At 50.3% G+C, this 25,595-nt stretch overlaps 1 protein-coding gene across 3 annotated transcripts in view; it reads right to left on the reverse strand.

The window, feature by feature from the left end:
- Positions 1-12,460, reverse strand: part of TRIM62 (tripartite motif containing 62) — a 32,072-nt gene extending 19,612 nt beyond the window's left edge. Inside the window, exons 1-2 of one of the 3 annotated variants that reach the window (XM_032602960.1) lie at positions 12,394-12,460; positions 11,432-11,916 (exon numbers count right to left, since the gene is read on the reverse strand). In XM_032602960.1, the coding sequence (XP_032458851.1) occupies positions 11,432-11,839 (408 nt within the window). In that variant the 5' untranslated portion in view covers positions 11,840-11,916; positions 12,394-12,460. The other 2 variants (XM_032602968.1, XM_032602976.1) reach the window with 2 other exon arrangements.
- Between the last annotated feature and the right edge of the window lie 13,135 nt (positions 12,461-25,595).

Raw genomic sequence — 25,595 nt, forward strand, 5'->3', positions numbered from 1 at the left:
ACATAATGACTGGAACTCTGGTAGCCATCTCAGGCTGTAAGGCAGCCAGAAAGATGGATGTGACAGGCTGAAACCAGAGAAACAGAAGGAAGATGCAGCCTGGGTCCCTGATGGGGTAGCCACACCATCACTGCACTCAGTGATATGCTAGGAAGCTTGCCCTCTGGAAAAAAGAAAAACAGCCCCAATTTATAGTGTTGGCCAATTTCCTTGGTGTAAAGGCTCCCTCCCAAAGCCAATTTGAAGCTCTCCACGTGAGGTCACCGGATGCAGAGCTGGGAAGAGATTTGCACAACTAGTTCTCAGGAACTGGGACAAGCTGGCTCTGGCACACCACGGCCTGGGGTCCTGTCCTATAGACCTGTTTTACGTGGGAGAGAAATACACCCCTATCTAATTTCAGCTACTCTGGGCAGCTCTCTATTACTAACAGCTGGAAGTCATTCCTAATAGATTCATGTGCATCAGAGCCACTGGAACAGACGGATCGTGTTCACCTAAGACTACTCCTCTCTGACTGCCTGGGGTCTGTCCAGCTTGGGACATAGTCTGCTAGAGGCACAGATTTTGAGGAGATGAACCAAATGCTACAACCCTTCCCCTTGGTGGTCCTTACAGACCCAGCCACCCAGGCAGCTCTTCAGAGTCTCTGAGAAAACTGCCCTGGAGGCCACGTTCCTCATATCACTCAGGGCACCCCAGGGACACGGTCAAATTCCTCCCTGCTTTCAAGGCCATGGAACAACGGGATCCCGGGAGTAATGGAACACTCATTCGTCCATTCCGCAAACATGTGCTGAATGAGGCCTCCTTGGGCCCCACATGCATGCTGTGTCTATGTCCCTGTCTCCCCGCCAGCGACAGGGAGAGGGATGGGGTATGAGTCTCAACCCATGATGCCTCAGGAGGTGTGCGGATGGGCTGGGGGGAGACAGGGACATAGACACTCAATCACAGTTGATGCTGGAACAGTGGTACAGGACCCCAAAACTGCCCCTCCTCCACGTTCCCCATCACAGTGAAGGGCACCCCCCACCCCCGCTGCCATCCAAGCCAGAAATCTGGGGGTCACCCTTGACATGGCCCACGCTCCCAATCTAATCAGTCATCAAGCTTGCCCTGGAATTTGTTCTCTCCTCTCTATACCCACCACCCTGGTTCAGTTTTCATCACTTCTTTTCTGGACTGTGGCCCCAGGCTCCTCCCTGCCCCACAGAGCAGCTGGGGTAATCATTTGACAGGACAGATGTGTCCCTGCCTCTCCTCCCTGGGCCACTGCAGGATTTCTACATTGTCTGGGAGGAAGGGCACGAAGCCTGAGTGTGGCATTCAAGGCCCTTCACTACTGGCCCCAAATTTCTTCTCCAGCCTTTTCTTTTCATCCAGACCTGTACTATTCAATACAGTAGCCACTAGCCACACGCGGCTATTGAAATTCAAATGAATTAAAATGAAATACAATTGAAATTCAGTTCCTCGGTTATACCAGTTGCACCAGGTTGCACATTTCAAGTGCTCAATAGCTCCAGGTGACCAGTGGCTACGGTATCAGCACAGATGCAGAACACTTCCATTATGCCAGAAAGTTCTACCGGACAGCGCAGCTCTAGACGCACTAAACAACTTGCAGTGCTCTCCGCCAGGCCTTTGCACATGCTGTTCCTTGTCTGGAATGCTCACCCACATGGTTTTCTCACTTGTCAGGCTCATGCTCATCTCGTAAGATCTAGATCAGACATCACCTCCACTGAGAAGCCATACCCCAAACTCCATTCTGTCCCCAGACAATCCTCTGTGTACAGAGCCTTCCCTCATACTATCTGGCGCACACTGTATTTTAACAGCAAGGTGACCTGTCAGTTTTCTCCATGAGATATGGGCTCTTAGGCCAGGGACTGTGTCAGATAGATTTTCACACTATCAGTACCTAGGACAGGGCCAGGCACAGAGTTTACGGAATGAATCTGCCCACGGAAGAGTCTGGGCTGGGTCAGAGCTCACTTCCAAAAGGGTAGGAGGAGATCCCAGGGAGGCAGTTCTCCTCAGGTGGGCTACTGAGCCTGAGGGAACAGCTAACTTAGGAAAAACAAAACCTAGAACCCACAGAGCAACACTAGGAGGCAGCCTGCACTTTGTCACCCCCTCTGTCTTCCCTCCTTCCAGGCCTGGGACCAGACCTGATTCCCTGGGTTAGGAGACTGGCTTTGCCACCCACTAGCTGTGTGACGTTGGGCAGGTACCCTAACCTCTCTGTGCCCCAGTCCCTCGTCTGTGAAATGGGGATAACAATACCTCCTAGGGTTGGGAGGGTGAAATGAGATAACAGTAAGAAGTGTTTAACCACAGTGGAGAGCCTGGCCACACTGGCTGCTCGGGAGACAGAGAGGTCACCATGTCCCACATGAGGCTCCCGGGTCACTTCTCCACGTCCCCACCGTTCACTATGTCCTGGCCCCTTCTTTCCTCCTCAGATGGCCAGAGCAGGAAGGAGCCCCAGGGACCATCTGGTCCAACAATCTGGATTTCTAGAACAAGAAACTGAGGTCCAAGAAAAGTGACTGAGTGGCCCATGGCCACACAGCTTTACAGAGAACCGACTGGAAAATTTCCTCCCAGCAAAGATCAGACAGGAAACAGGAAGCTGTTGATAAACTCCTAAGCAATAGAGCTGACTGTGAGGAAGGACACTGGCCATGCCGGAGGCTCAGAACCATGTCTGGAGGTGGTATGGTTTGGGTTTGAACTTCACAGGCATCACGTCACTTAATTCTCACAACAGCCTCACAACAACAATAATCACCTCAGTCTCACAGAGAGGGAAATGGAGGCTCAGAGAGGTCAGGCAGGTTGCCTAAGGTCACACAGCTCATAAGAGTCAGAAGTGGGGATTTGAGTGACTCCAAAATCCATGCTGGAAACCGCTCGGCCTCTCTGCCTCCCGCTCAGTTCAATACAGCCATCACGTCCAGGCACCCACGGTCAGGCGGAGTGCCAGCCGCTCCGAGTCTGCAGGTTCTAGGGGAGGCAGAAATGCGGATAGGTATACTGTAAGGGAGAGCAGGACAACGCAGAGGGAACACCAGGAAGCCGGCTGTGTGTGTGACGCCCTCCCTCCCACCTCAGCTTCCAAACCTATGAAGTGCAGCTAATGACAGTGCCAGCTCTGTGGTTGCTGTGAGGATTAGGTGACTTAAAACCTGACCTGAAGTGAGGCACAGGAAATGCTCGGTCATTCGTAGTTATTGTCATTACCATCACGCTAATTATAATTGTATGTGAGGGCTTCCCTGGTGGCACAGTGGTTAAGGATCCGCCTGCCAATGCAGGGCACGCGGGTTCGAGCCCTGGTCCGGGAAGATCCCACATGCCGCAGAGCCACTAAGCCCGTGTGCCACAACTGCTGAGCCTGAGCTCTACAGCCTGCGAGCCACAACTACTGAGGCCCGCGCGCCACAACTACTGAAGCCCGCGCGCCTAGAGTCTTAGGCGCGCAACAAGCTCCGCAACAAGGGAAGCCACTGCAGTGAGAAGCCCCTGCACCTCAACGAAGAGTAGCCCCTGCTCGCCACAACTAGAGAAACCCCGCGGGCAGGAACGAAGACACAACGCAGACAAAAACAAAAAATTAAAAAAAAAATTGTATGTGCAATAGGGACTCAGAACTGTGGGAGCTTCTTGGTGAGAGTTTATTTCTGATGGGAGGGTCAGGGAAGATGGATGGATGGATGGATGGATGGATGGATGGGCAGGGTCACTTCAAGTCTCCAGGGCAGGGCCAGAGCATTCCAGGTGGAGAGAACAGGAAGGGGGGGGCAGTTGGGGATGGCGGGAGCCAGGTATGTGGGTGGAGTCACAAGCTGGAAAGGCCAGTGGGGCTAGCAGGGGTGAGGGCAGTGTGGGTGGGGTGGAGGATGCCTTGGAAGTCAGCCTGGGGAAGCTGGACGCAGCAGGCCCCATCAACTCTGGGGCAGGGCAGGAATCAGGGATGGGAGGAGGGCCCTTCTGAGGGCAGAACCATAGCTCTGTACCCCTCCCTCTGGAGAGAGGTCAGAGTCAGGGCTGGTGCAGACCTAAGCACACAATTATGCAAATATGTCAGCTGAGAGGCTCTGGGGCTTGGGCAGCCACTGAGGGGGAGAACAGAGAGCCAGGGCACATGCCCCAAAGGCCAGACCTCCCCTCCTACAAGGCCATCCCTCTCCCGGCCCAGTGGAAAAAGCTGTTGCCGGAAGCCATCTCCCCTGGCTTCAGGGACCGACACCCTCTCCCCAACGGCCCCCGGTCACTAAGCAGTGCTGCCCAGTGGAAATAGCATAAACTTGGGTGTCAGAAAAACCTGGGTTTGAATCCTGCCTGTGTGCCCTTGGGTAGATCATTTCCTCCCCTCTCAGTGTCCACCTCTCAGAGCCTTATCTATAAAATGAGGACCGGAGTCACTCGCAGGGGTGCGATGAGGATTAAATGAGATGACACCCTTGAAGGGCCCAGCACGACGTGGCACACAGTAGGTGCTCAAGGCCCCCTCCCCTTCTCCGTGCCCAGTTACTGCCTTCTCTTCCCCTCTCTGCCCCAAGGGGACGCCAAATCTTCACATGGCAAACTGAACTTGCCCCTTTTCTCCTTTCCCACAATCTCTCTTCTACTCGCAGCCCTCTGATGTCCTGGTCCTCCCGACAGACCTGAACTCTCATACATCTTCTCTGCCTCTGAGCGCCAACCCTGTCCACTCTGAGCCTCGCGGTCTCTGGCAGGCAGCACCTCATGGCTGCTCCCCTTCCTCCAGGCTGTCCCCCACCTGTCCCACCTGCACGCTGCCCCTCAGTGCACACCGACCAGGCCAGCCTCACCTGCTCCAACATGTTCCTGGCTTCCCCGAATCTCCAGGGTCAAGTCCAAGCTCCTTGGGTAGGGGTGGCACCTTCGAGGCCCTTTATGAGCTCGTCAAGCCTCACTTTCCCACCCCTTCCCCTGCAGCTACAACGAATCGCTGGCTCCCCTCCATGCCTGCCCCTGGCTGACTCAGATCATCTGAGTCTGAGTTCTAGCTTCAGCGACACTTATTGGGTATGTGGTCTTAGGCACAGTGTCTGAGCCTCAGTTTCCTTATGTATAAAAAAGGGCAATGAGGGGCTTCCCTGGTGGCGCAGTGGTTGAGAGTTCGCCTGCCGATGCAGGGGACGCGGGATCGTGCCCCGTTCTGGGAAGATCCCACATGCCGCGGAGCGGCTGGGCCCATGAGCCATGGCCGCTGAGCCTGCGCGTCCGGAGCCTGTGCTCTGCAACGCGAGGGGCCACAACAGTGAGAGGCCCGCGTACTTTAAAAAAAAAAAAAAAAAAAAAAAAAGGGGGCAATGAGACCCACCTCCTAGGGCTGCTGTGAGGATTAAACGAGAAAGGGTGCCTGCCCCCGGCACTCCCTGCACCCAGGCAGTGGGGCTGTGGATGTTGTTACTCCCTCTGTCTGTAACGTCTCCTTTCTCTGCTCTCAGGATTCAGCTCTGTTGTCAGCTCCAGGGGGACCTGGGCAACCCTGACGTATGGCCAGAGGAGCCTAGGACATGACCTTGCGGCTTCTGGGCCTATCCCCCAAGAACCACTGAAGGGTCAAGCTTGTTCTGCTCTCTTCTGGGCCCAGGACCTGGCCCTCAGTTAGCTACAGCAGGAGTGTCGACTGAAGAAATTATTGAATGAATCCCTGAATCCAAGATAGAACCATCTCCAAATCCTCCACACCTGCCCCAGTGTTCAAGCAGAATTCAAGGTCTGCAAGGTAAATGATGCTGTGAAAATAGCACTGGACTGAGATTTCAGGGAGCTGGACTCTGGACCAACCTCGGGCAAGTCAGTTTCCCCATCTGTAAAGTGGGGAGAGGATGGAAGTGGATGGTTTCTGAGGTCCCTCCCCATTGGGATGCTCCCTGAGGCAGTTAGGGTTTTGGTGAGGAGGTTGAGTTCTGAGCCAGACAGACCTGAGTCTGAATCCCAGCTCTGCCTCCTGCTCGTGGTGTGGCCTTCGGCAAGTTACTGAGCCTCTGAGCCTCAATGTTTTCTTCTGTGAAATGGGGCTGATCCTAGCCCCACTGGGGGAGTAGGGAAAGGGAAAACGGCTGCTGTGAGGATTCAATGCCCGTAACAGCACCTGGCACATAACAAGGGTCCAATACCCTCTGACTAGAGTTTTTTTTAGGGTTGTTACTGTTTCTGTTGTCACTTCCTATCAGATCCTTTTCTCTCTAGAAAATAAACATCCTGGGGCCCCAACTTCAATTCTGAGTTTTGACACCGTGGCCTGTGCTTAGCCAAGGTGTCCTGGATGAACAGGCTTTCCTGGCTGCTGACTGACAGACACCTGTGAAGAGGGAAGTAGAGATGCTAACAGCAGCCCAGGGTCTGACTCATCGCCAGCCTCGCCCCTACGGAAGCTGCTCTTTGCACACAAATCCTGCCCTCTCTTGGGAAAAGTAACATCAGAGGCCACTTCCCCAGGACACAGACAACCTGGCTGCCTCCCTGTCCACAGTACAAAATAAAGCGCCTTCACATCAGTTGTCTCTGGATAGGCAGCAACTCTCTCTCCCTCTTTATACATTAAGTGGACAGTTTTGTTCTTATTTCCACTTCCCAAGTTGGGAAAGGGTGCAGAGAAGGCAGCACCTTCCACTCAGCTGGAAGAAGCCAGCACCAGGATTTGAATCCAGTCCCCCAGCTCTGTTCTTTCCCCGTGTGGCTGCCTCAGTGTCTCTGAATCCCTATGCCCAACTCCTCAGGGCTCCCATCCAAGGCTGATCCACTGCTGTCTCCCTTGGCACGAAGGAGGCCTTGGGAAGGGCTCCAGTGGTCACATGAGACCTGGAGCGGGTGGCTGGGACTGCATCCAATCCCTCCCCTGGAGGTTAGGAAGCTGAGAAGGCCAGAGAGCCGGATGCCATGCCTGAGCAAGATGACAGCCAGCACCTGCCCTCGGTGCATCAGCTGGCACGGGCAGACTGTGTCCTTAGCCTGACCCTGTGCTGAGTACACTTAAAATACAAAGACAGACAGGGTGCGGGGGAGACAACTACCCAGCCCTCAGAGGCAGCTCCGAGGCCATGTGTGGCCGGTTAGCTAAGCTTCAAATCCTGTCCCTGCCATTTACCATCTGGGTGACCAAACAAGTCACTGAATTCCTCTGAGCCTCTGTTTTCTTATCTGTAAAAAGAATAAATTACAGTACCCACTCGACAGGGTGTTATGAAGATTAAATGAGGCAGTGCTTAGTATAGTCCCAGGCAGTGGGCTAGGGCTCAGTAAGTATTGGCCGAGAAGCCCCCAAACCCTTCTGAGACGGGGCTCCTTCCATCCTCTTTGCTCTATGGTCCAGTGCTCAGCAGCGAAAAAAAAAGGGAAGGTACATACACATGCGCACACACACACACACACACACAAAACATGCTCACATGCCATTTACACAACAAAAATTCTGTAGAACTATAAAGCAAATCTTTAAGAAAAAGACCATGTTTTTCCAAGCGGTAGAATTATGGGGGATTTTAACTTCTACATTATATAGCTCTGTTTATTATGTTAATTTTATAATCAGAAAAAATAAAGATATTTAAAAATTGTCGTGTGCTACTGTGTGCCAGGCACAGCATCAGGCACTTTTGATACAGCCTCCCTAACCCCTACAGCATCCTTCCCAGGAAGGTCATGTTATCCCCACGTTCTAGATGAGCCGGTGGAGGCTTAGAGAAGTGAAGTGATCTGATCGAGGACACACAGATTACCAGTGACGATGCCAGGATCTGACCCCAGTATTGGAATCTGGGGTACAAAGCGATTCTGCCTGGCAGGTCAGGGGAAGCCTCATGAAGGAGGTGATATCTGCGTTGAGCCTGGAAAGCTGAGTAGGACTTCTGTAGGCCTGGGTTCTCAGCCAGGGGTGATTTTGACCCTGGAGGACATTTGATGAAGCCTGGAGACATTCTCGGTTGCCAGAGCTTGGGGTGGGTGGTGCTACTGGCATCCAGTGGGTGGAGGCGAGGGATGCTGCTAAACATCCCACGGTGCATAGGATTGCCTTGCATAACAGAGACTTATCTGGCCCCAAATGTCAATAGTGCCAAATATGATGTAACATACTAGAGCTGTCATTTATCGAGTGCTTACTATGTGTCAAGTTCTGTACCAGGTTCTTGCAAATGTCATCTTACTTAATTCAACCCCATTATTCCCATGCTGTGAAAGAGGGACCTGAGGCTCAGAGATGATAAGGAACTTCCCAAAGGTCACACAGCCAGAAAATAGGAGTGCAAGATTCGAGTTGCCTGAATACAAAGCCAGAGCCTTTAACCTTTCCGCTCTGCTGCCTCCAGGATTTATAATAAATGAAAAAAGCTCCAGGCCAACTGCTAAGCGGCGGGGTGTGAGGAGGAGTAGCCTCCTCTGGCCTCAAGGCCTTGGGAAAGGTCCCCCCCTGCCCCGGGGCATTTCCCCATCTGTCAAATGAAGTTTGCATCAGGCGATCTCCAAGGCCCTGCCAGCTCTGAGTCTGTTATTCTCCAGGAGAGGGGTCCAAGGCTCCAGGAGCCCTGGGGACAAACCACCAGCTGCTGGGAGAGGAAGGGGTGTGATGGGCAGGCTCAGCCTCATTTCCAGTGCATAACTGCTAATGAGCCCCACTTCCCCATGAAGAGAGAGGTTGGGGTGGGGAGGGTGGGGAGTGGCTTGAACCTCACCCAGGAGCTTAATTCTCCAGGGGGAGGCATGTTTCTCTGCTACTTTCTTGCCAAGCCCAAAGGAGGCACCAAAGCAAGGCCTCCTGCTCAAGTGAGAGGCAGCTCTGGGCATTTGCCCAGCTGGGCACATGAGTTCTCAGAGGTAGAAGGAGAAAGAATGGGAGCACTTGCCGATCCAGCCCCTACCAAGTGCCAGGCATCTCAACACAGGTTCATCTCAGGTCAGCCTCATGAAAATCCTGGTAGGAAAGAATCACCCTGACCCCAGTTTATAGGCGAGAGAATCAAGGTTTCCATGTGCTGATTACGCAGACAGTGCTAAAGGAAGGTTTGGAACCCAAGTGTGACTGACCCCAGGACAGTACACTAGAGGGTAAGTGAGTGGCAGTCCTTTTTTTCTTTTCACCCAAGAATGACAGTGTTTCAATAACATTTGGGGAAAATATATGTTCATTTTCTCCTGCCTGCCCCAGGTCATGGAATGGACTGAAAAAAACCACAACACAATAATTTGGATTTCCTGGTTTGAGGACAGGGGAACCAAGCCTTGGAACACAGAGTCCTCTCCAGCTAGCAAGTCAGACAGGGAGAGGAGGGGGTGAGCAGGAGTGGCGAGATCCAGCCGGGGTCAGGCTGAGCTTTCCTGGCCGGTGCTCTCACTGTCTGGCAGTGTGGCTTTGGGTAAGTCACATCACCTCTCTGGACCTCAGTCTGCACATCTACATAATGAAGAGGCTGGGCAGATGGTTTCAGACAGAGTCCCTTCAAACTCACGACCTGCACCTAGTCCTGTCCAAGCTTCTCTCCTCTTCCCTGTTTATGTGATTTCATAGATGGGGAGATGGGGATACCAGTGCCTGACCTTGGTTTACAAGGGGCTCTGGGGGTGGACGGTCAATGCCAATCTTGTGCAAGCTCCCAGAGCCCCCAAATCTTGCTCTCCATCCTCAAACAGCCAAAATGGAAGGGAGTCAGTGGTGGTTGGGGATTAAAGGGACAAGAAGCGGGTAAGGTGAACATGGAGTCATTTCTCCTAATAGGGCCAGGGCATCTGCTGGTGCAGGCTGGCTCACAGAGACTCATGTATAAGGGTGGGGGGGGGTGACCCCCTACAACAGGGAAAATAGTTATTTCGCTCCTGCTTAGGGAGTCAAAAACCTTCTTCTTCCGAAGGCTCCACAGCCTGGGCCAGCTCAGGTCAGGACTAGTCATTCATTCAGCCTTTACTGATGTTCACTGTGGGCCAGGCCTTGTGGCAGGCTTTGGGGCCATAGATATGATGACTAAGAGACTTCTCTTGGGGACTGTGTGCTAGCCTGGTATCCCAAGGCCAAACACACGGGGCTACTAGATTTAAATGGTTTAGCCTGAGAAAAAGATTCCAGGCTCAAATAACCTTGGGAATCATTTTATTAAACACAGCAAAATGTGTTTCTTTGCTACAAGATTTCTCCAAGCCTTTAATATGCAAATGTACACTGAGAATCCTCCAAGGAGGGTATAGAGAATATACTATATATCCCAAATGTAGCTAATCTTGGAACACTGTTTTTTTTAAAAAACATTATACTTATTAACAAAGATTGGGAAGATGCAGCTCTAATGCTATTGTTTTGGCCAGTGGAGCTTAGAGAAGGCTTACACAGAGAGGGCATTTGAGCAGGGCTTTGAGAGTTGAGTAGGAGTTAGTCTGTGAGGACAGGAAGGCTTAAGGGAGACCAATTACAGTCCTAGGCTGACTATGTTCAGGTTACCCTGCATGTACTGTTTCATTTAGTCCTCAAGGTCCTGATGCTGGTGACAGAGCTAAGGAGGTCACCAAAAGTCCCTGGAGACTTCTAGAGGTCCACCTCCCTCGCTTTTCTTGAATCACCTCACCTTGGGGCCTTATTCTCCAAATCTTGAGTCTTTAAGTCCTGTCCTCACTCTCAACTTGGCCTCTACTGTGATTTAAACCCAGAATGGTCTTTACAGTATCTGAACTTGATCCCAGCCTTAGCCCCTCATACACCTTGGCCTAGCCCCTGGCACCAAAACCTGCTCTCTCAGCAGTTTGCTGACACTCATTTAGACCCTCTCTTAGATTTAACCCTGACCTGCCCAGAGCGATCTAGCCCACGTACTGCTCCCCAGGCCCTGATGCATACCTGATTGAACCCCGGGTCATCATGCCCCAAAGCCTGCAGCTCAGCTACTCCGTATAGTCCAGACTCATCCTCGGATGGCGGCCCCACCTCCTGTCTAGCCCCGACTTTGTCCCATTCCCCATCTGTGTCTTTGTCTCCAACTCAGTCCTGAACCCTTCTTACGTGGGTCCTGTCTCCAGGTCCAGCCCCATGACCCCTTACAGTGGCCCTGCCCTTGCCCAGCTCTGATTCGGCTCCGTCCCTAACCTTGTCCAGGCGGTACCTGGTTCAGCTCTGATTTCATCTGTCCCTGCCGTTCTACTCCATTGGTGATCTCTCCCCAACTATGGACCCACCCACCCCCCACTTCAGGTCTCTCTGAGACCCCGCCTGGTGAGCACTGTCCAAGGCCCCACCCTCAACACCGCCTCCTCGCCGCGGCCCCGCCCCGTCCTAATTCTGATAGGGCCCTGACCCTGCCGGCGGCCCCGCCCCATGGCAATTCTGACTGGGCCCTGCCTGCGGTCCAACCCTGACCCCGCCCCCGGACCGGCCCCGCCCCCGCCCCAGGCCCGCCAAGCGGCTCACCTGCAACTCCTCGAAGGCGTCATCGATGCCCGTGACTTGGTGCTGCTCATGCAGCGCGGGTTCATCGCAGAAAAAGCAGAGCAGCGCGCGGTCCGTGAGGCAGAAGAGCTTGACCTTGTCGTGTGCCTGGCAGGGTCGCGCGGCACGGCGTGCACTGAGGATGGCGTCCAGCGGGAAGGCGCTGTAGCGCTCCACGATGTTGGCCAGCTTGAGGCTGGGCGCGAGCGCGGGCTCGGCAAACGTGCGCCGGCACTCGGGGCAGTCGCGGGCGCCCTGAGCCTCCTGCCTCACCCAGTGCTCGGTGATGCAGCGGCGGCAGAAGTAGTGCTCGCAGCCCAGGCTCACCGGGTCCTGGTAGATGCTCAGACAGATAGAGCAGAGCAGCTCGTCCTTGAGGCTGCACGCCATGGCGCCGGGGACGGCGGAGAGGGTCCCCCGAGATGCAGGGGGCCGGCTGGAGAGCGCGACGCTGTCGGGGACAGCACCTAGGGATGGGTGCGGGGAGCAGGCCCGTTGAAGCAGGAGCTACAGGAGAAGGAATGGGTGCTGTCTGGGAGTGGGGTAACGCGAGTAAGAGGTGTGGGGTAGAGACTACCCGGGAAGCGAGCCCAGGAAGGTGGTCTCGAGGCAGAGGGTGAACTGGAGCGATGGGTGCTGGAGGGAGGGAACCGTAGGTGTCTGAGGGAAGGTGCACCTAGCAAGAAGCTTCTAGGGAAAGGGGCAGTCGGAAGGGATGTGTGCTGGGATAAGGGGCTCTAGGAGGGGGGCGGAGGCCTTGGGGGTCTGTAATACCGGTATGGGTGCGGTGGGGGGAGGGGGAGAAGCTGGGGATGGGGAATTCAGGGGGAGGGGAAGCCCGGCAGAGCCTCACCTCGGCTGTGCCTGGCAGAGGAGAGGAGGGCTGTGAGCACGCTCAGCTGCCCGATCCCGGCCCCAAGACCCGGCCCCGCGCGGCCCCTTACCCCCGCCGGCTCAGCGGCCACTGCTCCGGTCCGAGTGCAGCCTCCCAACCCGGAACCAGCCGAGCCTGAGTAGCCGGCGGAGGCGGCTCCCTCCCCGCCCCCGAGGGCGGGGCCTCAGCGACTCCACCCCCGCAGCGGGCGGGGGAGAGGAGGGGCGTGGCCCGGCCTGCAGCCAGCTGACCCCCTCCCCGCCCCCACCATTCTCCAACTCCCGGGGGTGCGAAACCCAGCTGTTCCTTCAGGGTGTGCACTTGGAACAACATCCAGGTCTCGCTTGGGGTCCCTGCGGCGGATGGGGGCTGGGGAACAGCTAATTTGAGAGGATAACGAATAAAGGAGGCATATCTTGTTGGATCATCAATGTGAAGATTTGGGAAAAATATTTTGTATTAAAACAAACACGGATATGTTGTTTAATCTGCATAGAATACAACTTTTGCATAAGATATAAAGATAAAACTCGAGAAATACCCTGCTTGCTTAGAGCAATTTCAAGTCCCTCACACTCCGAAGCCCTGGGGTCCCATTTCCTCTTCACTTTCTTAAGGAGTGCTAGCTGGAGAAGTTGGAGAGCCCTGGCCCTGACTAATGTCTGACCCAAGGAGTTGTCTCCACTCAGCAGACATTTCTGGAGTGCTATATTGTGTGCGTGGGGGTGGAGGTGGAAGGGGGAGGAGGGAGAAGGAGAGAGGGAGGAAGAGTAATAGGAGACCTTGACTTGTATGCCAGATGGAGAGGGGATAAGGGATTTCTAGGCAGAGGGGGCAGCATGTGCAAGAGCATGGAGGTGTGAAAGGGGAAGGCACATTTGGGGAAGTGCAAGTGGTTCTCTACTGTTAGGGGTGGGGTGGGAAAGGGGCTAGGGTGAGGTGGAGGACATTGAGGGTCATGGTGATGGATTTCCTGAAAGCATTGGGCTTTCAAGCAGGGGAATGAACTGGTCTGATGTGGGTTTCAGGAAGCAAGGAGATGCTCATTATCCCACCAGCAAGATGAAGGCGGGGACGCTTTCTGATGTGTCTGTATATGTGCAGCGCTCTTTGAACGGTGAAGGTATGTCACTGAATAACAGTAGCAAAGATGTGGATTTCAGGAAGAGAGACTGGGCACCAGTAGATTACCATTGTCATAGTGCCTGCGGGAGATGAGACTTGAACTGGGGCCATGAGAGTGCATAAGGAGAGAAAACCAGGGCACTGAAAATATAGACACTACGAAATTTTGTAATGGATTGAATACGGGGTGAGAAGGAAGGAGGCATGAGGGTGGCTCCTCCAAGTTTCTGGCTCCTCCAGCAATATCTTCACTGGAGTTAAACTTTATCAAGGCACAATTTAAGAAAAAGCTTGAGGTTTATGCCTCTGCTGTTTATGTGTCCTCCATCACATCATTGTCTGGTTCCATGTCTCCATCATTGCCAGAAACAAGTTGGTAGCTCATGCAGCAACCATTCATTGACTTTTCCTTGCAGTCAGAGCCTTGATTTTGTTCAGGTGGCCCCCTTCCCCACGTGAGGAAGGAATGGCTGACCTCAGCCCAGCTCTAGCGGTAAACCCCATTTGGTCCAAGTCTGTCATGGTGGTTGCATTCCTCTTACCAGTGATGATTTTTTTTTTTTTTTGAAATTGGGTAGATTGTAATAGATTTGTATCCTAAGAGACCATTAATTAGCATGAGTTAATCATTTTTCTTTAAATCTTTTTTTTTTTAACATCTTTATTGGGGTATAATTGCTTTACAATGGTGTGTTAGTTTCTGCTTTATAACAAAGTGAATCAGTTATACATATACATATGTTCCCATATCTCTTCCCTCTTGCGTCTCCCTCCCTCCCACCCTCCCTATCCTACCCCTCCAGGCGGTCACAAAGCACCGAGCTGATCTCCGTGTGCTATGCGGCTGCTTCCCACTAGCTATCTACCTTACATTTGGTAGTGTCTATATGTCCATGCCTCTCTCTCGCTTTGTCACAGCTCACCCTTCCCCCTCCCCATATCCTCAAGTCCGTTCTCCAGTAGGTCTGTGTCTTTATTCCTGTCTTACCCCTAGGTTCTTCATGACATTTTTTTCCCTTAAATTCCATATATATGTGTTAGCATACGGTATTTGTCTTTCTCTTTCTGACTTACTTCACTCTGTATGACAGACTCTAGGTCTATCCACCTCATTACAAATAGCTCAATTTCGTTTCTTTTTATGGCTGAGTAATATTCCATTGTATATATGTGCCACATCTTCTTTATCCATTCGTCCGATGATGGGCACTTAGGTTGTTTCCATCTCCGGGCTATTGTAAATAGAGCTGCAATGAACATTTTGGTACATGACTCTTTTTGAATTACGGTTTTCTCAGGGTATATGCCCAGTAGTGGGATTGCTGGGTCATATGGTAGTAAATTTACAAGCAGCTCATGCAGCTCAATAACAAAAAAACAAACAACCCAATCCAAAAATGGGCAGAAGACCTAAATAGACATTTCTCCAAAGAAGATATACAGACTGCCTACAAACACATGAAAGAATGCTCAACATCATCAATCATTAGAGAAATGCAAATCAAAACTACAATGAGATATTATCTCATACCAGTCAGAATGGCCATCATCAAAAAATCTAGAAACAATAAATGCTGGAGAGGGTGTGGAGAAAAGGGAACTCTCCTGCACTGTTGGTGGGAATGTAAATTGATACAGCCACTATGGAGAACAGTATGGAGTTTCCTCAAAAAACTACAAACAGAACCAGTGATGATTTGCATTTAGACCTGTGATGCAAGTCTGGCCTGAAAAACCAGAGGGGAAGCCTGTGTCAGGGAGGTGGCTTTTGCAAAGGGTCTCTTCCCTTTCAAAAACAGTCTGCCCCCTTGGCTGGATGTGGATGTGTTTGGTGGTGATACTTGGAATTGCTCCCAGTCTGAGGATGCAGCCAACACGTGACAGAGGTGGGGAGAATCCTGGGAAAGAGGAGCTAGTGCACTGATGCAGAGCCTAGACTTTTGGATATATGAGATGGTCCATCTTATTGCTTAAGCAGGTTTAATAGCAGTGTGCTGTCTCTTGGCAAACATAAGAATCCCAAATGATGCACTGATATGCACTTCCAATTTTTTTTTTGTAAAGAAGGCAGGGTCTAAATTATTGAAGCCTTTGAAATGAAATGAAAAAAGGCTTGATGATGGATGAAACAGTGGGTTTCATTTAATTCAACATGTAATCCACCCTCCTCTTCTATAGCAATATAGTACCTGGAGAACTGGCTAGTCTACGAGACACTGCATTTTCCAGCTGCTCTTGCAGTTCAGTGTGGCTTTGTGACTAAATCCTTTCCAGTAAAAAGTAAATAGAAATAGTCCTTAAGGCTTTTGCTCTTCCGTGCTCCATTTCCTTTTGCCTCGAGTTGAAACACAGATGTGTAAGGAACCCAGCTTCAGTAATGCTTCAAAGAGGCTGACAGAGCAAAGATAAGGAAGGAACCTGGGTTCCTGAATGACTGCATGGAGTGGAGCCACCCACCAACGTGGATTAGAGAATGAGAAATAAACTTCCATTTTCTAGAAGCCATTGTATTTTCGGGCTCTGTTGCAGCAGCTTAGTGTACCCCATGCTACTCTACAGCTGTTTTTAGAAGAGACTTTGGTACCATTTTATGCTATTGTCTAAATCCTTTCAGTAGCTAAGTTCCTCTTAATATCCAGCACCAATATCTTCTGAAGTGTAAAGAGCATGGGGTTTTTTTTGTTTGTTTTTTTTGTTTTTGCAGTACGTGGGCCTCTCACGGCTGTGGCCTCTCTCGTTGCAGAGCACAGGCTCCGGACGTGCAGGCTCAGTGGCCATGGCTCACGGGCCCAGCCGCTCTGCGGCATGTGGGATCTTCCCGGGCCAGGGCACAAACCCGTGTCCCCTGCATCAGCAGGCGGACTCTCAACCACTGCGCCACCAGGGAAGCCCAACAGCACGGTTTTCTCTGGCTGAAAGTCACAGTCTCTTGGGCCCTTCACAATACTTTCCAGCTTTTAGTCTTTTCACCCTTCTAGCTGTTCTTCTAAACTTACCCCATCTCCATTAAGATGCTGAACACTACACTCCCGCAGACTACTGGTTATACTTAAGTTTGGCAAGTCGTTGCCCTTTCTGGATCTGTTTCCCCAACCTGATGTGGTTGAGGGGTCTGAACCAAGACTTCCTGATCCTGACTGCAGTGTATGCCACCCACTTCTATTCATCTCTAAAAAAACCCTCAGGAGTTAAAAAAAAGTTTTTTTCACAGCTATCCAAGAGATGTTGTTGAGTGAAAAGAAAAAGGGAGACCCAAATACACCCAGAAACACAGACATGGACACATGCAGTCCTACCCATGCTCACAGGCATTATTGTGTATAGCAAAAATCTGTAGAACACTACAGCAATCCTAACCGTGTTTATCTGTGGGCTAGGGTAGGGGGAGGACTTTAATTATGACACTGTATAGCTCTGTTTGTTTATTATTTAATTTTATAATCAGAAAAAATATTTGCTGCACAGCAGAGACTGGTACAACACTGTAAATCAACTATACTTCAATTAAAAAAAAAGAAAAAAGACACACTTGACTCTCATTATTCATGGACTCTGTATTTGCAAGTTTGCCTACCCCTCAAATTTACTTGGAACCCCCAATCAATACTTGAGGTGTTTTCACTGTCATCTGTGGACATACACAGGCCCAGGGTGGCAAAAATTTAGATTGCCCAACACGCATGTTCCCAGGAGAGGTGGAACCAGGGGACGTTCTGCCTTCTTCTTTCAGCTCTCATTGTCAACTTTTTGTGGTCTATTCCATGCCACGTTTTTCTCACCTTGGGGCTTTTTGTTAGTGATTTTGCTGTCTTAAAATAAGTCCCAAGGGCTTCCCTGGTGGCGCAGTGGTTGAGAGTCCGCCTGCCGATGCAGGGGACACGGGTTCGTGCCCCGGTCTGGGAGGATCCCACATGCCGTGGAGCGGCTGGGCCTGGGGGCCATGGCCACTGAGCCTGCGCGTCCGGAGCCTGTGCTCTGCAACGGGAGAGGCCACAACAGTGAGAGGCCCGCGTACCGCAAAAAAAAAAAAAAAAAAAAGTCCCAAGCATGGCACTGAAGGGCTGTCTAGTGTTCTCAAGTGCACGAAGGCTGTGATGGGCATTGGGGAGAAAATATGTGTGTTTGATAAGCTTCATTCAGGCGTGAGTTATAGTGCTGTTGGCCATGAGTTCAACGTTAATGAATCAACAACATATATTAAATAAGGCGTCTTTAAACAGAAACACACATAAAACAAGGTTATGTATTGATCGGTTGACGAAAATGTGGCCAGAGGCTCGCAGGAACCTAACGCTGTATTTCCTCAAGGGGCAATGATTCAGTATTCCCTATTTCAGTCTCTGCAGCAACTTAGTAAAACATAACTACATGAATGTCGAGAGTCACCTGTATTTAAAGTTGTGTCTAACAGCAGCCATCAATATGAGGTACCAACCCCCATGCCTCCTTCTGTCCAGGTAACATTGATTCAGTCCCATCCGTCCCATCCGAGGGGGAAGGGCAAGAGAACGAACACGGATTGAGCCACTCCTGTGCGCCAGATACTGCCCTAGGTGCTTGGTGTCCGTGGCTTTATTTAATCCTCACACCAGCCCTCCAGACTTGTCATTTTTCTCCCCCTTTGCAGATGAGGAAACCGCAGCTCAGAGGAGTGACATGACTTGCCTAAAGCCAAAGCAAGTAAGAGGCACGGGCTTCTCCACCCCCAGCTGCTGGAGAAGATTCCACAGTTGTGGACCTTGGAGCTGGGCCAAATCTGGGCCCTGGGCTCCATCCAATGGTCTTTATAAACCATCCATAGCCCCCCTTCCTCTGTCCCTTCCCCATCATGCCAAACCTTTGCCTGTCTCCTCAAGCCCCACAGACACACCCCTACTTCTTTCTCAGTGGGGGACCTTGTGTCCCACACCAGGAAGAAAATCCCTCCAAGGGGACTTCTCAATGGCCACTCCCCTCCAACCTGTCAATCCTTTGTGAAATGACGCTGAGTGTAAAATAAACAAACGGATGAAGTCAGTGCATTTATAACTTTATTCCTCCTCACCTCCCTTCCTCTGGTTTGACTTCTGTTCAAAACGAATTCCTCCACCTGGGTCTGGGTCTAATCCTCTCAGGCCTCCTCTGGGACCTGACTTCTCGAGTTCTCCCCCTCTCCATCTGTATTTTTGTTTCCTTCCTTGGCATTGGCTACTTGCCCTCAGCCTATAAACAGGCTCGAGTTTCTCCTAAAACAGCCCTCCCTCCACTTCCCCCCACTTCAGCGGCCACCTCATTGCCTTTCTCTAGCCCAGCCTCTTGAAAGAATCGTCTACACACCCTCCCCTGCCATTCATCAGCCACAGCAGCCTGGCCCTGCTCCCCACCACTCCACTGAACTCATTAGTAATCTCCTAATTGCCAATTAAATATAGCGGCTAATACATAGTGGTCGCTGCAGAAAAACGAAACACAGAGACGAATTAAAAGGAACTTTGAAATATTCATGATTGCACCACCCAGAAAGAACTAGTGTTAATACTTGGTTTATATCCTTATAGGCCCTTTTCACGTATTATCCATGCTTGTGCGCGCGTGTCACACACGCAGGGGAGGAGGGGAGAAGGGAGGGGGAGGAGGGAAGGGGAGGGGGGGAGAAGGGAGGGGGAGGAGGGAGGGGGAAGAGGGGGAGAAGGAGAGGAACACGCAGAGGGAGAGGGAGAGAGATTTTTTAAAAATAGAAATGAGGGCTTCCCTGGTGGCACAGTGGTTGAGAGTCTGCCTGCCGAAGCAGGGGATACGGGTTCGTGCCCCGGTCCGGGAAGATCCCACATGCCGCGGAGCAGCTGGGCCCGTGAGCCATGGCCGCTGAGCCTGTGCGTCCGGAGCCTGTGCTCCGCAACAGGAGAGGCCACAACAGTGAGAGGCCCGCGTACCACAAAAAAAAAAAAAAGAAAATAGAAATGAGTTCACTCTCTAAATCATTGCTCCTTTTGAACCACATGTGTCTTTAGCATAGGTCCTTCCAGGAGATGACCTGGAGAAAATAGCGTATTTGGGAGGTATAAGCAACACTGCAGAGAAGTGGGAAAGTGATACAGGGAAGGGGGAGGCAGCCCCCTAAGGCTGCACTATTAAGCCAGCTAGCACAGAGGGCAAGTGAAGATTTCTCCCATAGGGAAGCCCTAGGAAGTGGGATAAAACACATGCCTCAGAAGGATCCCAGCCAAAGGACAAAGGAACTGGGCATTTATACATCACCTCTGAGTGTTGAGGCTGCTCCCCGGCACTTGTGACCTGTGATGTATGCAGTCAGCTTCCTGCAGTCCTGGGGAAAAGATCCCTCAGCCATGATGCAGATGCTGGCAGCTGAAAGTCTTGGGGGCACACTGATGGGTTTGAAGGACAAGGGCAGGGCAATGACAGTATCTGTTTCAGTCCTCCCTTGTACCTGCTCTGATCAACTTGCACCCCACATTGAGTTTCATGTCCTTCCACTGCTTCTTCAAGGTGGTGGCCTGTCACTATATTTTAAAAAGGAAGACAATAGGGTTAGTGGAACAAGCCAAAATGCCACTGCTGTAGTTGGTCCTGAGACTAAGTGATGTGCACCATCTTCCTTCTCTACCACCCATTCTAGATGACCCTCACCTGGGCCACCCGGGATCACTTACCCTTGCCAGTTCTGTAACCCCTTTTTATGCCTGCTGGTCTCCTGGCATGAGAAGCTCAAAGTTGCCAGGAGGCACATATAATTTTAGATTTAGTAAAACCATTACTGTGTCCTCTGGTAGCAGTGTTCTCCCCTTACCCTCTGGGAACTAGTATCTCTAGTCTAACAGAGCCTAAGCATTTGGGGAGAGGAAGCATAAATTTACCAAGTGGGACACTGGGATTAATGGTGAGAAGGGCCACTTCCATGGTTCCCAGAGCTGTATAGTCTACTGATCAGGAATACAGCCTGTATATATATAACGGCTATTGGCTGAAGGTATATAAATATATCTTAAGGACAGCACCTCGACCTTACCTTCTAGCTGATGCCTTAGTTATACCTTCAAGTGATTATTCCAAGATTTCCTCAGGATGGCAGCTTCTGGTTGCTATGGCATATAGGAGGACGGGGGATAATATGGTCATGCCCACTTCCTCCATGGTCGTATTATTGGGGGAATCCCACGATGAGAAATTAGACACTCTGAAAGCCTTCAGATAGCAGTGCTAGCCAAGACATTATGAATTGACAAGACAAGCCTGTATCAATCCCATGAAGTCATAGAAGAATCATGGCCCCTCTGGAATGGTTGGGTTCTTTGTAATCAACCTGTCACCCTGTGGTTGGGTGCTCTCCTTCAGGGGTGGTACCGTACCAAGAGCTTGGCATCATTCTTTGCTCTTACAGACTGGACTCTGAGTAGCAGTAATACCTAGATCACCTTTAGTGAGGGGAGCCTATGCAGTTGGGCCATGCATGGCTTCCATCCCTGCCGCCATGGCTGCTTGGTTCACTGGCCCATTGCGCGTGCTCTGAGATGAGAGGATGGCTCATTTCCACGGGATGAATCATGCTATCTAACTGGCTGTTCGGTGCCTCCTCTGCAGTGAGCACTGTCTGGTAGACATTGAAATGCGACCGAGATCCACACACTTTGTACCTACCCTCAGAGGTCAATCCACAAGCTTCTTCTCCAGATTTCCTTAACTCCAAGTTCTCAGTCTTGCCCTTTGCAGGTTCCTGATTAATCAACCAACCCACCACAACTGCCCAGAAGTGTCCTTTACTCGGGCCACTTCTCATTTTGAACCAAGATCAGAACTCCAAGGTTTATTAGCGAAGATTTGGATCTGTGGGTAAATGTCCTTTGGTAGACTTTCCATCCACCTTGCCTCTGATGGTTAAGTGCTGCCGCCTGGCCTGTGCAGTTCTGGAATCCCACTGTCACACCATTAACAGACACGAGGGGGTCCATGCGCATAGCAGCCTCCCCTACTATCCTCTTAGCTTAGAAAGGACAGCCACCACCGGGCTGGTCCATGATGCCTTCACACACTCATTTCTTATTGCTCCAGTGAAAGGAGCTTGCTGAGAAGTTCTCAGCTGGAGGGTCCTCTGGTTTTAGGTAATACTTTTCTTCTAGAGAGTTGACTTCTCTGAACCTTTTGAGTGCTTCCTCCAGTCTTGGCAGTTCATGTGTTGCTACATCATTGTTTGCAGCTATTCTTTCTGTCAGTTTTTAAGCTATTGCCTAAGCGCTATACCCTGTTGTTTAGTGCTGGAGCCAGGACTCAGAAAATCATATTTCAGCATCTCCAGTTGCTCCCCGTTATGTCCTGCCAATAAGGAGTGCAGAAGGGAGTTGATAAGGCTAAAGCACGAAGGAGGGACTTGCTTCTTCCTATTGGCTTCCTGTCGGCTTCCTGTTCCCATGAGCATCACCCTAGTGAAGCTTCTTCACCCTGGCGCAGCAGTGACTTCCCTTCACGGCAGCTGAATCCGTTTTGCAGTTTTCCCAGTACTCTGCAGCACCAGTTTCCAACACTTTGGTGCCCCTCCTCAGAGATCGGAGTTTTAGTTTCTTGGAATCCCTCCTCTAAGCTTTTCAATTTTGGTAAGTCCACCCTCTTACCTTATTTCACCAGCCCTGGGTATGGCATCTGCTCCTGTAGTTGCTGCCTTTGTGACAACTTAGCGATCACTCTTTTTACCTTTTCAGTTACCTAGTTAATATCGTTATACCTACTTAATACTTTACATTAGATTCTATTTAAGTTAGTATTGTGGATTCTGTCTCCTGACTGAACCCTGACCTTGCTTTTTGTTCCTCCAAGTTTCAAGGAGTCATCCCAGCTCCAGGTGCCCTTGCCGGGATGATAAATCGAGAGACCCAGGAAAGTACCTCCATCTCAACAAACTTCTCTAGTCCAGCCCCATGTTCCATCCCTCTCCTCACCCAACACCCTCAATATCCCTTCCCAGGTATGTTCTCTAAATTTCTCTTGCTACTTATTAGTCAGATCCTGCGGTTCTTTTTGTAAAAATCCAATTTCTCTAAGCAGAGATAGTACCTCCTCAGGGGTGCCATGCTGGGACTTGACCTTAGGGATTAGTCTAGAAGTCACAAGAGAACGTAGTAGCAGGCCTTGAAGAGAGCAAGTGTCCTCTCACAAGGTATCTGCCTTAGGTGAGGCCTCTGCCTGTTCTCCAGGCAAGGAGGGGGAGCCTCTTCCCCTCCAACAAAGGTGAGTGGGACACTTCTGCCACTCTAATCGTTGGGTCCTGGACCTGGTTGTCAGCCCTTTCTTCCCTCCAGCTGCAGGAGATCAGGAGATTTTAAATGCTGTCATAGAAGTCGTTTGCTTTTCATGCCATGACCTAGCTTGGTAGTTGGCTAGTTAGTTACAGTGTATCATTTTCTTCATTTACCACATTAATGGTACTTAACAACAACAAATAAACTCCACAAGTTCTTTTAAGTACCATTGCCTCCGTATCTCTCAGATGTTAGAGAGGCTATATAAACCATCACATCCCCTTACACTTGTATCCTAACCCCCACTCACCACAAGTGTCCTTATAACAGAGCTTCTACGACATGTCAAGGACTGTCAACAACGGGGTCTTTCTGCCATTGACTGGCAAGTGACCCAACTCTAGAATTCCATCGTAAGGACCTGCTTCCTAACACCACTTCTGGTACAAGCTGTCCAGATTTGACAAGGATTTGAGTTCACTTTGTTTATTTGAGAAGTGTCAGTTACTTTGGGAGAGAAGTGGGAGGTGATGAAGGAAAGGAAGACAACCAAGGAGAGTGTACTATTAAGCCAGCTACCGGGACTTCCCTGGTGGCGCAGTGGTTAAGAATCAGCCTGCCAATGCAGGGGACATGTGTTCGAGCCCTGGTCTGGGAAGATCCACGTGCCGCGGAGCAACTGAGCCCGTGCGCCACAACTACTGAGCCCACGCGCTGCAACTACTGAAGCTCACGCACCTAGAGCCTGTGTTCCGCAAGAAGAGAAGCCACTGCAATGAGAAGCCCGCCCGCTGGAACGAAGAGTAGCCCCTGCTAGCCGCAACTAGAGAAAGTCCACGCGCAGCAACAAAGACCCAATGCAGCCAAAAAACAAACAAAAAACAAACAAACAAACAAAAAAAAAACACCCAGCTACCACAGTTGGTTATCAAAGCTTCATCCATCAGGGAATCTCTAGGAAATGGTACCAAACGCATGCTTCAGAAATAACCCATGCGAGGGGTGAGGGAGCTGGGGTGTTTATATACCAACTCTGAGCATCATTGGTTAGGTGTGGAACTGACAGCATCTACATCTGAGCCATCTGATTACTTGTTTAAAATGCAGATTCCTGATTGGGGGAAACTATGAAGAGCATATGTGACTTCTCTGCAACTTCCTGAGAATCTATAATTATTTCAAAATTAAAAGTTAAAAAGATAGATAGGATGACCAGAGAAACCAGTTATATGGAAAACCAGTTATATGCAATTAACAGACTACATCATATACTTAATGTGTGTTTTGGGGTTTCCTTTCTGTAAGTGTGGGATACTACGGTGAAGAAGAAGCCCCTTTCGTATCCCACTGTAAATAAATAGATATGGTGGCTAAAATATAACAAATGTCTTTTTAAATATATAGCTGAGATCAAAAGCTGTAGGTAGAAAAGAGTCACCTGAGCATAATCGTAATCACAGTTTGTAACAGTGTGGGTATGAGGGCTAAGTTTGTAATAAAAATGCAATGGTGGTGGTGGTGGTGTTTGGGGGAAACCTTAGCCAAAAAGTTGAAAGAAAGTTTGTCATGGAACAGGTTAAGCGAATGGAGCTTCTTGTGAAACTACCCGTGGCACTCCTCTGCTATTTAGGGCCCGTGGGGCTCCTTTAGAAACAACTCTCACTAGTAAAATATTACAAAGAATGAGAAGAGAAAGACTTCTAGGAGATAAAGTCAGAGGATGAAACAACTTGGATAATTCACATGTTGTGCTAGTTGGGTCCTCCAGAAAATAAATGCAGGGATGGAGTTAGGAGTGCAAGGGGTTTACTGAGGGGTAATGCTTGTGAAGGATAAGAGAGGAGGAAGCAAGATTGGGCAGTGAGAGCCTTGGATGTGATGCAGATCTGACAGAGTCTTAGCTAACCCAAAAGGGAATTACAGAGCAAATATTGCCCATTAAAGAAGTCCCATGTTGGGCGAAAATGGCGAGACTCTAGTACCCCGTTCGTAACCAGTCATTGCTTGGAGACTGTCAAGGAAGAGCATGGCCTCAACTCAAAAGCCAAGGCAGATCCTGAAGGTACTAACATCCCTAGGTTGTCAGCGAACTGCACCCCTTGTGGCTGAATGGCAAGTTTTTTAATGAAGGGAGATCTGAATGGTGCACAAGCCAAAAATTAGGGTAACAGAATAATCTTAAAGACTTTAATAGAAGTATGTTTAAAGAGATAGAATTAGGAATAGAAGGCATATGGCTCATGAAGAAAAGAACCAAATAGACATAGTAGAAATAAACTATCAGAAACTCATTTGATGTTTTGAGAAGTAGACTAGATAGTAGAAATAAACCATCAAAATCTCATTTGATGTTTTGAAAAGTAGACTAGACATAGGCTGGAGTGAGAATTAATAAACTCAAATTGGTCTGAAGACATCACCCAGATTGCAGCACATAAAGCAACACAAAAAGATGAAATTATGACAGCTAGTATAGAATATTAGCGGAGCGCATGGGCTCTGAAGCCACACACCTAGGATTAAACTTCAACTCTATTACTTACTAGTTATAAGGCCTTAGGTGTGTGTGTGTTGTTTTTTTTTTTTTGCGGTACGCGGGCCTCTCACTGCTGTGGCCTCTCCCATTGCGGAGCACAGGCTCCGGACGCGCAGGCTCAGCGGCCATGGCTCACGGGCCCAGCCGCTCCGCGGCATGTGGGATCCTCCCGGACTGGGGCACGAACCCGTGTCCCCTGCATCGGCAGGCAGACTCTCAACCTCTGCACCACCAGGGAAGCCCGTTAGGTGTGTTTTTAAACCTCTTTGGGTCTCAGTTTTTCCAAAGGTAAAATGAAGATATACTAGTACCTACCTCATGGTATTGCCATTAGGATTAAATGAGTTTATAGTTCCTATCAACAAGTTATAGTTCTTATAGCAC

The sequence above is a fragment of the Phocoena sinus genome, chromosome 1 (genome assembly GCF_008692025.1).
Source record: "Phocoena sinus isolate mPhoSin1 chromosome 1, mPhoSin1.pri, whole genome shotgun sequence".
Lineage (NCBI taxonomy): Eukaryota > Metazoa > Chordata > Mammalia > Artiodactyla > Phocoenidae > Phocoena > Phocoena sinus.